General features: G+C 34.6%; 1 protein-coding gene across 4 annotated transcripts in view; it reads right to left on the reverse strand.

The window, feature by feature from the left end:
• The window catches only part of LOC128234564 (semaphorin-5A-like), an 83,693-nt gene that overhangs the window by 6,165 nt on the left and 62,440 nt on the right, over positions 1 to 15,088 (reverse strand). For all 4 annotated transcript variants that reach the window (XM_052948851.1, XM_052948852.1, XM_052948853.1 and 1 more), the window contains 9 exons: positions 14,444 to 14,660; positions 13,848 to 13,936; positions 13,401 to 13,600; positions 12,436 to 12,571; positions 12,038 to 12,168; positions 2,278 to 2,500; positions 1,876 to 1,952; positions 1,580 to 1,716; positions 124 to 291 (listed from right to left, as the gene is read on the reverse strand). In XM_052948851.1, the coding sequence (XP_052804811.1) occupies positions 124 to 291; positions 1,580 to 1,716; positions 1,876 to 1,952; positions 2,278 to 2,500; positions 12,038 to 12,168; positions 12,436 to 12,571; positions 13,401 to 13,600; positions 13,848 to 13,936; positions 14,444 to 14,660 (1,378 nt within the window). The remainder of the gene's footprint in view (positions 1 to 123; positions 292 to 1,579; positions 1,717 to 1,875; positions 1,953 to 2,277; positions 2,501 to 12,037; positions 12,169 to 12,435; positions 12,572 to 13,400; positions 13,601 to 13,847; positions 13,937 to 14,443; positions 14,661 to 15,088) is intronic.

The raw sequence follows: 15,088 nt of genomic DNA on the forward strand, positions 1-15,088 counted from the left end.
TAATGGCCAATGTTAAATAATTTGCACATCAATGCAAAATTACAAACAAATTTTTTTTCTTCTTCAGAAAGAAGAGAATGATGACCTTATAAAGAGACAAAATAATCCATAGACCATGCATACCTGTGCAGTTAGTGACCTCAACACTGGCACCAGGGCAAGACTGACCCCCATAGAAAGGGGCAGGGTTGTCACATGACCTGGAACGACACAGGCAGTCTCCAGATGTGGTGTCTCCCCCTACCTGGGAACACTGTTGCCATAGGGACCACTCCGACCATACACCATTCACTGGAAAGAAAATTCAAAACTATAAGTATACACGTAATGTAAATCTATGAAGTAGATTAGGTGACCTTGTGACATTGTCCACCTGGCTTCAATCCAGGTCTAGTGTGCTATCTCAATGCCTCCCAAAACAGACACCACCATGCTGTTGCAAATCAACAAAAGTGTGAGTGGGTTTGTATGAGTCGTTTATTTTTGTTTTCAACAATTTGTTATCAATTGAGGCAAAAAAGTAACAAGCAGTCTTCCCGAAAGCTGTCACTCCGACGGACATGACCGGCAAATTTTGATCCGGTCCGACGATTTCCAAACAAAAATCGGTCCAACTGTCCGGCTATTTTTTATTCCAGGTGACCGGGTTTTAGCATCAACTCAAACTCAAACTCAAACCTCCAGAAATATTAACATTCCATCCACAGAAAGTTATGGACACTTTGCTGGCAGGCAATTATTACTTCTATCTTTAAAAAAATAGCTCTACCTTTAAAAAATTTAAAAATAATTTATTCTGTACAAAAAAACTAAATCCATAATAAGCTATAAAAGTGTAATCTAAATTCACCACTGTAATATAATATTTGGCATGGTGTATAAGGCATTTTATATGTGAAAAAAAAAATGTTAATAAAAGTTTATTTGTACATCCACTGTCCATGATAAATTTTTGTACTTTTAGGCAGAGTCTAGATGTGCCTGCGCAAATAATCGAACAGACTACACCAGAACCATTGGCATCATAGGAGGTTGTCATCCTGTCCGACACTGAAAAAGTCTCTAGCGTTTCTGAGCAGGGATTCCAGGATATAAAAGACCTCGCCTCAGAATTTTTACCTGTCTGTCTGATACTGAGATAATACAGGAGTCTGTAAATCATGTGATTGAAAGTCCTTACATCAGGCTCTTGAAATGGAGATTTTACACTCTTTGTGACTAACAGGACTTATACCCCAATATTGATGAGGAGTGTTTCGAATATCAAGATGAACTTTTGAATTTTGACAGACTGATGATTTTCATAAGAAACATACTATAAAGCCTTTATTTAGAAATAAGCTGCCATTGATGAATAAAGCAATGTTATAACTTCGTTTTTGTTCCCTTTGTTTCGGTGTGACAGATTTTTATGTCTTGTCAGACCGAATGTCTGCCACTTTTTTCAACTTTCGGGAAGTCTGAACAAGTGTTTTGTTTATAATTTTAATTTACTCATACTTAGTTTCATAGCAAGGCAGATGAGGACAGTCTCCAATTTCAATTCTAAAGATAACTGAACCCAACCCTGCATATTTACCTGGGTGGTGTACAAATGGGCAGCCAGTGAGGCCCTGCCTCCAGTAATGAATAGCTGGCTGACCCTCCGGCGCGACTGTGCATTCATCCTTGTCTGTGTCCCAGCCACAGTAAGGGTCTCGCGCATTCAAACATAAACTGGAAACAGAACATTAGCTGATAACAATTTTTTTCTTTAATTCATGCAATACCATGACGCAACTATAGTACAAACTTTACCAGCTTTACATGTTCCATATTTCCAGAAAATTTAAACAAGAAAGACACATAGATGTTATATCAATATAATGTACTTACTCAATATTAATAAACCTAGAACATCTATGTACAGGAATTTTCAAAACTGTTTGCTGTGTCGAAATATAAATGGCCATCTGAAATAAATCAATACAAATCAATTAACCTTAGAAATGCAAAGACCTGAAAATATGAGATCATTTTCACTATACTAAACAGTGTAGTACTGCAATTTCAGAGAATATCTATAATAACACAGTAATCACAATATTGGTAGCCAGACTTATATAACATAATAGTATAGCAATAGTGAAAATCATAATTTTTTCAACTAGAAATTTTTTTGAAAGCTCAGAACTAAAAATGCATATGTTGAGTTAAACATGGCCATACATAACTGTTTTTACTCCTCAAAGATTGTAAACAATTTAACTTAAGTAACTTTAATGAATCTTGACCCACCTTATCAGGTGCCAGCTTCATGGCCTTAACCGGTTTGTGGTCCCCGTTGGGCACGATTTTCACCTCCTCAATCATGCAAGGCTCCGTAGCCCCAGGGATGTGGGCAAGTTTCCGGACACGCCCATCATCTGTGGCGACAAAGATGACCTTGATGGAGACAACCTTTAGCCCCCCTTCCAGCGGGGCCTTTGCCAGCACATCATCCACTATCACATGCGTCCATCTGGGGGCAAAAAAAAAAGGTAATAAAAACATGATTGTATTGCGCTATGTTCAGGTTTTTTGGTAAATTAACCTCCTAATTGGGACCTGGAAAATATATGATATTCAAGGCTAATCAATTTTATAAAAACAATTTTATGAAATGTTTACAATGAACATGTATGAGTTTTATCACAGTAAAACATGGACACTAGAGAAATAACCAATAAACCATTCTCGATGATATAACATTAAATAATTTGTTTGTTGTACAAATAAATATACAACAAACAAGAACTATCACATGAGTGATAACTTCCAGTACACACTTCTTTGACATTAGATATTATAGCTTGAGCCAGGCAATACTCTAAATAGAAATCATAATACTGAGAAATCATTTATATTCGTGGTAGTTGAAATTTCGTGGTTTTTCGAAAAAGGACGATTTCGTGGGTACTTAAATTTGTGGATTTTCATTTTAAAAAATAATAATTTGAGGCTGCGATCCGAAATGGTCTGCAAATTCACCATGCGCCGAACTCGTGCTATATATCATACACAACATGCAGTTTATGGCACTACAATGGGACAATTATCACAGATACCCATGTAGATTATCGCTGATCTGTAATTTAATGGTCATAAATACAGACGCACCGCAACAAGGATATATCAAAGCACTGAAAGTGCTGAGGGACGGTACTGCTTAAAGCTGGCAGCAGGAGAGTTACAACTGGTTGTATGAATGTCAGATGTGTGGAAAGAGGAGATTGAATCAGACCGTACAACACTCTAGTCTGGTATTGTTTTGTAGAAGAAAGTTTCTTAAGTGGGAATTCAGGACCCGAGCTATGATTTAAAAAGGGCAGGGTGCAAGGTCAGACTGTGATCTTATGACGTGCACTGAAAGAGCGCTAATGGGGCATTTGCAAGGGTCAATGTTCAAAAGATATTGTGCATGTGTTGTAACTACTCTCAATACCAATACAAATGGTAAGGGTTGCTTTTATCTCAAATAAGTATCACAATTATGTGTCTGTATTATTTTTAAACTTTTTTGAATTGACATTTTGAATATCAAATATAATTCATAATTATTGATGGAAGCTCTGCCTAACAAAAGGGCACAGTGGGGAATAGTAATACAGCAGCAAGGAGTCGGAAAATGGAAGCAGGCCTACCTTAAGCATGGCAATGTTAAAAAATTGGGTAACATCTAAAAGGCTATGACAACAACTTTTTTGGCTTTGGTAAGAAGGAAACCACAAAACATGAACACTGAAGTGCATACAGATATAAATTTTATTGATAGGTTGTAAATGTTTTTAATGAATCTCAAAGGAAAAATGTAAAACAAAATAGATTTAAACAATTAAATGTTGAATATGATTTATAAATGGCAGCTAATATAAGAGTATAGCTATTGGAGGTTCTTCATTAGCTGTAGCAGTTAAAATGCTGACAGTGGTGTCTGCATATGATGTAGCTGGTTAAATTTACATATCAACAGTCAACCACACCTGTCATAGACCAATGCCTAAACACCAGCAGTTCAATTCCAGAAAAATAAGAACAAGGTATATGAAAAGGAACATTCTTTTGTGTTTTTATAGTTGGTCTATGATTTAATAAAAGTTATAATGCAGTATTTTATTTCATAATCTGAATAGGTCTGAAATTGAGCCCAATTAACATTACATATGAAGAATGTCTTTATTTTTCCATAATTATCAATATTATACCAGGGTTTATTGGATTAATTGGGGATGAACCAGAAGTACAAAAATCAGCAAGTTCAATTTTTCCTTAAAACATGACTGAACTTATGAATAAGGGCTAGTATGAGGTCAAAATTGCAATATTTTAAATGAAAAAAATAAATATTTCTATCCCTGTCTCAGCTGTGTGTATACACTAAAGAATAGCATGTGAGGGTCTGGGTTTTTTACAAGACACACTCAGAAGCTATTTTTTAAAAATAACTGGGATTTACTCGGTCCAAAAATTCAATTAAAATGTACACTAAGATATAAAGTCCATTAAAGTTTTGGACAGTTTTTTTTCATATTGCAATGGTATCATCTGGTGTCTAGTCCCTTGAAATGTATTTCAACCATGCCTGAATGACAGAAATGCAAGGTAAAGCTCTAGCAAACAATGGTGTAAGATGAAGGCTATATCAAAGGATGGATTTCTTTTAAAAGAATTGAAAAAAAGTTTACCATTACAATTAACCAGTCTGTAGTGTTATATGAATCTATAATGAACTACTTTGGCGAAATGATAATGTACAGGATATTTGGCTTATCAAAATAACCCCTGTTCTAATAGCAACAACATAAAACCATCACACATACTATTAAATCTGAGGCAAAGTAAAAGTAATGCAATTCATGGAAGATGCCGCAGCTGACAATTATCAAATAACATGAATGACGGGAAGAGTATATCCATTATCACACTCTTTTGAGCAGCATTTGTCATTATTAACAATTGAACAAGAAGACATTTACATAAAATGTGATAAGCAATGAATCATGAGTGAAGTAATAATGTGAAAACAATGAATCTAAATGATACACATGAAAACGTGATAACATTGTAGTAGAAAAACAGGCAATAAGTGAAAATGATTATAATATGTCAAAAATCATTTATTTATGGGTTAAGCAGTGCATTTGGTTGGGGGAAAATCTTAATTTTTTAAAGGCTGTAATTTGCAAAAAGGTTTGTTCAAAAATAATTTCATAGCTGTTGAGGAATGTTTAGACTATGTTTCCATAAGGGCATTAGGTTATTGTTATTTTAAATAATTATCAATTTGGAAGACATTTCTAGACAGCCATAAAGTAGAGCCTGTTTTTTACAGTGATCAGACTTCAAACTTAGAAAGAAATGTTAATGAAAAATATAAAGACAATTGAAAGCAGAAATGTCAAAAGGCTTATTGCTGAGTTGATATAGGAAATTAGACATTGACTGCCTTGTATATAATGAAGTGTACTAACTATATGATATGAAAATGATCATAGACAACAGTGGTAGAAATAAATAAAAACAAATTAATCTAGATTATCTGTTAGTGGCACTGGCAACAGAAATTGAAGTATGTGAACATCAATACAGAGTGAAAAATTGCATCTTAATAAAATCATAGTTAACTTCAAGTACAATATCTATGCATAGAGCACTGATAAGACACAAGTAATAAATGTAATAAATTTGGCAATGTCTGTAAATACTGGTGATCTCAAGTTGCAGCAGAATTTATAACACAGGAGTTAATCATTCTTCATTTATCACTGAAGATAGCATGATTGCCTTTCAGACCTTTCTAGTAATGTTTGAATATGAGGAAATGGTAGTTGAAGTAGTATACTGTTCAAGCTGATGGTCCAGGTACACAGATAGTTTGTGTTAATGAAGGAAGTTGGTGTAATTTAAATCTTTTCAGTTACATGTTATCTTGACAAATTGGTGGCATTAAAACTGAATTGTTTAAAATAAAAGTGAAGTGTTCCTTCTGCTGCCAGTAGGAGCAAAATCAGCTGGGTGGAAACAGTCAGCATTGTGTCGTCTGAAACTCCACCATCCAATCCTCTCTTGGCCTCTTTCACAAAGGTAGCTCAGATTTTCTGCAAATGTTCACATATGCTAATTATAAATTCAAACCTTGAATACTTTAAAATACCAAACAGCAAACATATTTTAATCAATAAATAAGAAATACAGCTGAAATTAGAGACAAAATAAAGAATGTATTGTATTTGGAAACAAGCCCAGCAGGCACACAACGTTGAAATATAGTTGAATATTGGTCACAATGTCAATCAACAATATTTCAACGTTGAAACAACGTTGAAGCTTCAACGTTGAAAAATTGTTGACATTTCGACGTTGAAATACGGTCGATACCTCAATTTGAGGATGGTTGAAAAATGGTTGTCATATTGATGCTGTCATGACATTTGAATATAGATCGATATTCTGTTCTGTTTATATTTCCATTTCCACATTCAATTTTTTATAGAGAGCCATTCATGCTTGATGAGTAGACTTCTTTTTTGAGGCTGAATGGCCATCTACCGCAATACAGAGTTACCCCGATTGGAAAGTTTGAAACGAGTTGCGCCCCTTTCGTATTGGGTAGTTCCGGTCAGTTTTAAAAAAATATCAATTATGCAGATCATCAGTAACAGCAGAGCTTTAAAATTATTGTAAATTCCATTAGTTCAAGCTAACTACGTGTGGGAAGTGACAGTCGGTTCCATTCGAGTAAGTACGTATAAAGGATGGTTTATTTACATTTATTGTTCTAATCTTTTACATTTCAGCATGGATGAAGAAGGGGTGGTGCATCGCATTGTTGATGGGGCAGTGGATGAGGAGACATTGGCAAATCATATCTTTTGTATGACTCGTATTAAATTTAAACTCATTATACCATTTACATGTACATACTGTATAAATGCAATCCAAACAAAACTGTGTTCTTTATAGTTTTTTACCTTACCTTAACCCTTCAGCGGTTTAACTGCAACGTCTATTCAATGTTGAAACTGAAACGCTGGTTCAACTTCATTTCAACCGTTGTTTCAACCTCATTTCAACGTTGTTTCAACGTTTAAACCACAACGTTGTTTCAACGTTTAAACCACAACGTTGTTTCAACGTCTAAACCACAACGTTGTTTCAACGTTGAAATCACAACGTAAATACAACTTTCAAATACAACCATATTTCAACCTTTCTCAATGTTCAAGGATGTCTGTTGTTTCAACGTTGTTGTGCCTGCTGGGAGTGGTGTTTTTTTCTTTAATTATGGGCATTTGTCATGATGTATCATCTAGACAAACACAAATCTCAAGCTGAATGAAACAAAAATGAAAAAGTTTTCAAACAGCATTGATGCTTGTTGTTTTAAGTATGATCTGACAAAAGATCATAGGCTTTTGGACCAAATGAATGACACTCAGCTGAAATTTTCTAGATATCTGATGGTTATTCTAAAATCATATTCACCTGCTTTATCAGTACATTGTTTGTTGTGGTAGTTGTATAGAATGGTTTGTAGGTGTTGGCAACAACATCAGTAAAGCATAACATCAGTATGTCTTCTGGCCAGACATCTTTCTCCACAGCTTTGAGCCTAATGGTCACAACCTGATTGCGTTCCTTAACAGTAAGACCAAGGGTTCTTCCTGCATTAGAAGACAAGAAGAAAATGCTTAATAAACTCAGTGATTTACATGAACAGAGAAACACAAAAAAACATGTACTAGCACTATATAAAAGCAAAGTTATATATGTAACTAGTGACTGTGTCAGTGTGAAAGAGATTAGGGCAAACTTAGAAACTGATATATCAGCAAGTTGATAATTAGATATTTTTCAGTAGTTAAATTTATATTTTGAAGGTGAAATGGATTGAAAAAATGTATGATATATGAAAGATTCCATACCTGGATTATTTTGCTGGAAACTGACATCCTTGTTATCCTAAAGGAAGATAGTGGCGGCCCCTGCATGTTAACAAACCAGCACCGGATGCATTTGCTGTTCATGCACAACCAAACGGCTATTACATTAAGTGGAATTACTTGTTCCTTAAGTCTGCCAAATACTGTCTGTGGATGGTAGAGAGCACTTTTGACCTGCTGAATTTGGTAAGAGATGTAATTCCATCATGGAATGCCATCTGACCTCCTGTGGTACAGCACATCCCCACAGGCAACGACTGGGGTATGGCCCGCTTTTTCAAAGGCTTCATTGATGGAATTTATCTGCAAATACATATGTTCATTTTAAAATGGCGACGTCTATTTTATCAATTGATCAGCTTAATGATTTTTTATATGGAAATTGAAGAATCAGGTTCATTTGTAGTGCGTCAATACTGTGCTACAGATGCTGGAAATTTTTTAAAACAACTCCAATCAATAATTCAAAAATATCATTCAAAATGATAAAGTAACAGTTGAATTAATAGTGTTGCTATACAGTGATAAATGTTGAGACCAGGGCCACTATTCAGTATTGATCTTAGCCTTATCCTTGTCATCGAAATAAGACTTTTGGATGAACAAGCCCGAATTCTTATACTATTGCATGGAATCATATTTTTGAACAAGCCGAGCTATATAAAATTCAGAATTTGAGCAAGCCTGGAAGTCATTTTACCAGTGCAGGGCTTGTGGGCTGGTGCTATTTTCGACCACTGGCTTCACTTATAATAATCTTCAATCAAAGTTGCTTAATAAATACAGCCCCAGGGCTTTACCTAGTCATTGATACACATAAACATCTAACTCTGTTTTGCACAATATCAATTTTGATAAGAAAAAAATATTACTCTATTTATTAGTCATGTTTAAAGGAGGAACTTTCAATGTCAGGGGTGTTAAATATTCATACAGACTTCTTAATATGGTATTGTGTAAACACCTAGTTATTATATTAGACAGGCAGGTGCATTGTTGCCTTTGTGTGCACTTTTTCAGTCAAAGAAGCATAGTTGGTAACTTACTGTCAATCATATTATAGCATTTAACTAAAATTTAGTCTTCTTTCAGTACAGGGTACAATGGTATGTGATCAGAGTAGTATGATTCTAGAGTGCCGTAAGATCTTAAACAAGTTGAATCCAAGTTTGTGTATATATGGTATTAATATGAGCCATAATCAGTTGTAACTGAATCTATTAACTGGCGTAGATTGAAATTGGTATAAAATAAGTGTGCAATAGAAGCCCTTTCATTTTGATCATAATTGAAATCTCCCAATAAAGCGATCTTGACCTGTAATAGCTTTTTTGAGTTCTTGGAAAAGAACTGAATTATTTGAAGTTGTTGCTTCCTTTGGTAAACAATAAACAAAACAAATTAATAAATTGTTTCTGAGCTGTGTAATGGCACACTCGATACCTGCAACACCATGAATTTTTAGCATTTGCAATAAAAACAGTAAATGCACAAATCAAACCTAAATTAACTATAATAGTTACGCAGTCTATTGAGTAACCCTACCTATGCTTTAACCTACTTTCTACGTCTATTGTTAGACTTGGATGGTAATAAACAAACAACGACTATATTGCACAGTTTTGTTTAAATGCAGTTGAATACAGACCGACAGGCTATACAAAGCTAATGCACAATAATTTCACGTTTAAAAGGCAATAATAATACTCACTATACACATAGACGTTGAAGTCAGTCGCTTGCATAGTCCTTGTTTTGTTCTGTAAATCTTCGTGACAGCGTGTGAAGGTCTCCTGTCAATAGGAAGAATTTAAACTGAACAAAAATAATAACAGCAACTAAATTTCGAATTTCCTACAAATTAAGATATTTATAGCTTAATAACTGACCGAAATAATTTTTCAACTGTATGTGCTTCTACATATCATTTTCAAAATATCAGAACAAGATACCAATATCAGTGAAATTCAAGATAAAAGAACAAACTAAATTCGTTAAAAAATTCTATTGTAAGTAGTCACTCACCGAAACTTGCTGGCCGATGATTGGAAGATGCTTGAAACGATGTGAAACATATCATTCAAATTCCTTGAATCGCATAGTTAGGTACTTGTTTGGGAATTATGTATGAAAATCAATTATCTTGACGCGCTAGCCACATCTATATCCCACTTGTTGTTTTCCTAGCCAAGAATGACAGATCCCAGCGCTAAGTATTATCGAATAGCAAGCGAACGGAGAGATACTAAAAGGCTGACCTAAGGGCTGAACAATAGATAAAGAGGAAAAGGCTGACCAAAAAAAAAAATGAATGGAAATATTTTGATATATTTTTTAAAGTTTTATGGGTTGCTGAGTTTTGAAATTTATTTAATGTACGTGGTGTGACCTAGATGTAGATTGATACAGGTTTCTATTTCTACAAATGATAAAAAAAGTCATCTATCTTAAACTAAACACTCTTATAAATTATACAAATATTTATAATAAATCAGTTATAATACATTCAATAGTACAAGGAAATCAAAATAACCCATTAAAATTAATTCAACAGAAATAATTCAATTTCAATTTTTCTGGTCAGCGTTTTCCCTCTTCATTTATATGGTCAGCTCTCGGATCAGCCTTTTAGCACAAGACAACGCGCACCTGCTAGATAGTTCCAAAATAGCGATGTTTTGTTGAAAGAAGCCGATCTGAATAAGTTTTTCCTATAACACTAGTGTTATAGGAGAAAGGTATAACCTACCAACAATTCATGTGTAACCATTGTGTTTTTATTTAACAATGCACTGTTAAATATTGTGGAAATACAGTCGAAGAATATATTTTACAATATGAATCAGCCGCCTTTGGGCGCTACTTGACTCGCGTACTTATGAATAGCGGACAAAAGGTCTATTTTATTTGGCCGTGCACTTCTGTTTAAAACTGGTTCCTGGACGCTTCTGTTTGAGGTATGAAGCTGGGGACCAAATGATGCATGCCTGTCGAAAAGTAGCATGATACCTATGAACAGCACCGCTTCGCAGTACTGTCCAAAAATAGTGAAGCCATTGAATGTCAATTAAGAATTTTTGCAAACTGTGAAAACACAGGAAGAGCATTTAATTACATGATCGATTAAATATTTGATCAAAGAAAAAAAATCAAGTGGCAAAGATAATAATTAGCACATTTTACATGTGCTGCACAGGAGGTTGATAATCAGCTTGTTTTAATGTTCTGCAATGACTGGCAATGTCATATAAAAAACTGCATGCAAGTACTAATAATTGACTTTAATTTATTACTGTTGAGGTTAAATAATATAGGATATAAAACATATTTATCGTAAAATAAACAATGATCTAGGTACTTTAACTTACTTGTAAGTTGTTTACAGTGACCATATATATTCATGTGAATATGTGTATACCCTTTAACATTTCTATGATTTCAGAAGTAAAGGTCAAATTTTCGTTGGGATCTTGAATTCGTGGATAAGCCAACCCACGAAGTCCACAAAAATTAATGTGCCACAAATATTTATGATTTCACAGTATATGTTTCAAGGAAGTAAATTAAATCTTATTTGACACCAGATCAATCTAAACTAAATAGTCAGTGTTTAACTGATGTTGAAGGGCACATAATTCAAACACACACACAAAGATCTCGACAGAGTCATGTGAATGGCCTTGAAGCCGTAGAGCCAGGGTGTTGTCTTCTTATGGTTGTCACTAATGCCAAAACATTTTGGAATTTAACCATGTACCTCCAATGAACCACTTTCATTACCAAGATGCACAAAAACCTAGACATTGAAGCTTTGGTGTGTGGCCCCTTGCCCCCTCATAGAGGGCACTATTGCCAAATGATTTCAAAATCCCAAAATGAATGTCGACAATGTCATGGACCGGACATGAAAGCAGGATGGATAGGACGGACCGGACAACACCCATGATTCCTATATAGCACTTCAACTAGTGAAGCAGGGTATAATAAATATTAGTACATACATTTACATAAATAAAGACATTGATAGAGTTCCTTTATGAATCTATTAATTCAGTTATATTTTTTAATCTGTATACCGTTCATTCTGTGCCTGTATAAGAGGTCCGAGCATGTCCGGCTGTACGGCCTGGTCCATCAGCTGGAACTTGGACTCCTGCATCTTGAGAACCTCATTGGAGCGCTTGCTCTGCTCACGACGCTCTGGACACTAAACATGTGAACATAAGGGCAAACATTGGAAAGTGTAGCTGGAAATTTTCAATAACACCAACAAATGTTTCCACAAAATGTTAACTCAGACTTATTAAGTAGCCTAACCTTACATTGTGCTTAAATTAACAAATGATTTCAATTCCTTCCCTCATTACATGAATAGTGAAGCCTTTACAAACAAAAAATTGCATGGTTGGTTGTGTTATATGATAACATCTAAAAAAAATTGAATATGGAAAGTATTACGTTTACAAGACCATACTTGTGTAAGTTTTTCTGTTTGTTCAACAGGGACCCAGGCGGACTGAGGTTTGTCCTGGAACTTGAATGGACCATTGAATGAGGAATTAAATGCTGTCATGTTGAATACACACACTGCAGAACCTGCAATACTGTTCCTGGAAAAAAAAGTTTAGTTGAATAGTTAGGTACTTTGTGAACAAAAGTACATGACAAACAATGTCTGTTTACTACAGATTAGTACAGAAATGTACCAGTTAAAATTATTTTAAAAAAATCTTGAGCTGTACATATTAAACAAGCAACTTCAGATGTTTTTAAATACCTAATGCAGTGTTCTCAATAAGAACCGGCTGCCAGTCAAAATGGACTGTTCAAATGGCAATTGGACCGGTTCAAATTTGGAAAACTAAATTAATTTTAAGTAGAAGCTGGTCGGTTACTTTACTATTTGTAACGGTTCAACCGAAACTTATTGAGAACCCTGCTAATGCTAAGTATTAATGTTTGAAATGTGGTATTTCCTGAAGAAACTAAGTCTGTAGAAGTGCTTTATAATATTGAAAAAACAGTTTCAATATTTTACTTGAAAATTATGCATTAAGTGAAATTCTTTCTTAAAAATAAATCAGTTATGGAAATTGTCAAATTTAAGGAAGAGGTGAAAATTCCACTAAAGGGGCCGGCTGGGCTGATATTCATAAAGCATCTTATTTCCTAACTTAAGTCATGTTCTTAATATACAAATATATATCTGAATAAGAATAGGATATAATTATTTGAAACGTTTTGTCATTGATAATTATATATCATTAAAAAATATACACATCTTCAAATTTGACAATGAAAAAATAACTTAATTTAAAAAATGACTTAAGATGATTTATGAATACCAGTTCTGTTCTTCGACATTATTAAAAATAAGAATGTGTTGTTGTTTTTTAATTATTTACAATAAAAAAATCATCCTTTTTGCAAACAACTTACATGGGTGTGTTGAAAACTGCATAGAGAAGCTTCTGGTCACCCTCTTCCAGCATAAAAGTGTTCTGTATCTCATCATAATAGAAGGGGAACTCTCCGGGCCTGGAGCAGTTGAGACGAGCCTTGAAGAACGTCGTCCATGTGTGCTCAAACATGGGACCCTGGTCAGCCTTGCAGAGACGAGCCACACGTGAATACACACGCTGTAAAACAATAGCAAAAACACAAATTATTATGGTTTAGGTGCTAAAAAATGATGTATATGCCACCCTTTAAACTTCCTAGTGATGCATATCCTTTTTATATATGTAAAGTGTTTTGTTTTCTTTATGTATTTAAATACAATTTATATAAAATTCAATTTCATTATTCATTCTAATAGCATTATTAAACACCTATGTCTATGGACTCTGAGATCAAATAATGTCAGCACTTTACAATTCCTGTTACCTTGCCACAGTTGATGAACTCGTCGGCAAACTCTCGGAAAAAGAAGAACACCTCATCATCAACTTCGTAAGATGACACAAACTCCGGTTCTGCAACAACAAACAATTATTACTGCAGACCAAGAAAACAGTCTTCCTAAATACCTGTCATGCCATCCCAGATCATATCTTTCACAACTGCTAGTATGTATTTAATAATTGTGAGGATAATGCCAGAATTTTAAAATTCCCCACGTCTGTTTTATTGAGAAAATATGACAATCATACTGTATGAACGCCAATGTGTTATGATGTCATTGTTTTAATATATTCAGGATTGCACTCTGTTTGGACTTAAACAAAGGTATGGTATACAACCTTATAGCAATTATCAGCTATTCTTTTATAAAACAATTTAATACTAAGGTGCAGGAACTTGACTCATTTTTCTAATGTAAAATATAAGAATATGTGAACAGAAGGGCATGCAAGCAAATTCCATACAGCCCAGCCCGCCTGGCTAAATTTCGCTTGGTGCCCAATGTACTTAACTATGTAATTGTAATCTGATAAAATTATTTTAATGAATTCATATCACCAGTGTGTTACAACACGCACCGTTTAGCCACAATGAATTGGACTGCGCTGTCCTGAGTGCCTTAGACTGGCGTCCCTCTTTCCTATAAATAGCGGGGTCACGATCATCTGGCCCCAGATTTGTGGCCCCATAACTCTCCCCGTCACTCGTGATGATGGCCGTGGAGTTGTGACTTGGATCGTATGGACATCTACCCAGACCAGCCTCTTTTTCTAGGACAACAGATAGGTCAGTCACCTGTGGTAGTCGTGGTAACAATTCCATTATTCATATGTCAGTTATTTATGGCAAATAATCAGCAACAAATGATAAGAAAGCCAGAGATGAATGCTTTGTTTCATTTGCATGTTATAATGATAGTTGCAATATTTCCCTTGTACGTCACCTTATATGATATTATCATAGATAAAAGTGCTAAAAATAGTGTAATATTAGATATGTTTTGGGTTTTATACCAATTTCTAAAGCCATGGTTCCATAGGAACCAAAAATCTTTGACATGGCTTATTTGGTTTCAATCGGCTATATTGCTAAAAAAAGTCAAAGTTAATCATTAAACTTTTATAGATTAAAATTGTGTACGTCTTAAGGTCCAAAATCGTATGACCCAACGCAGTCCAAAGGACGGCTATATCCCCCACCATTGTTGTTTTCTCTAAACCTGA

The sequence above is a fragment of the Mya arenaria genome, chromosome 5 (genome assembly GCF_026914265.1).
Source record: "Mya arenaria isolate MELC-2E11 chromosome 5, ASM2691426v1".
NCBI classification, from domain to species: Eukaryota; Metazoa; Mollusca; class Bivalvia; order Myida; family Myidae; genus Mya; species Mya arenaria.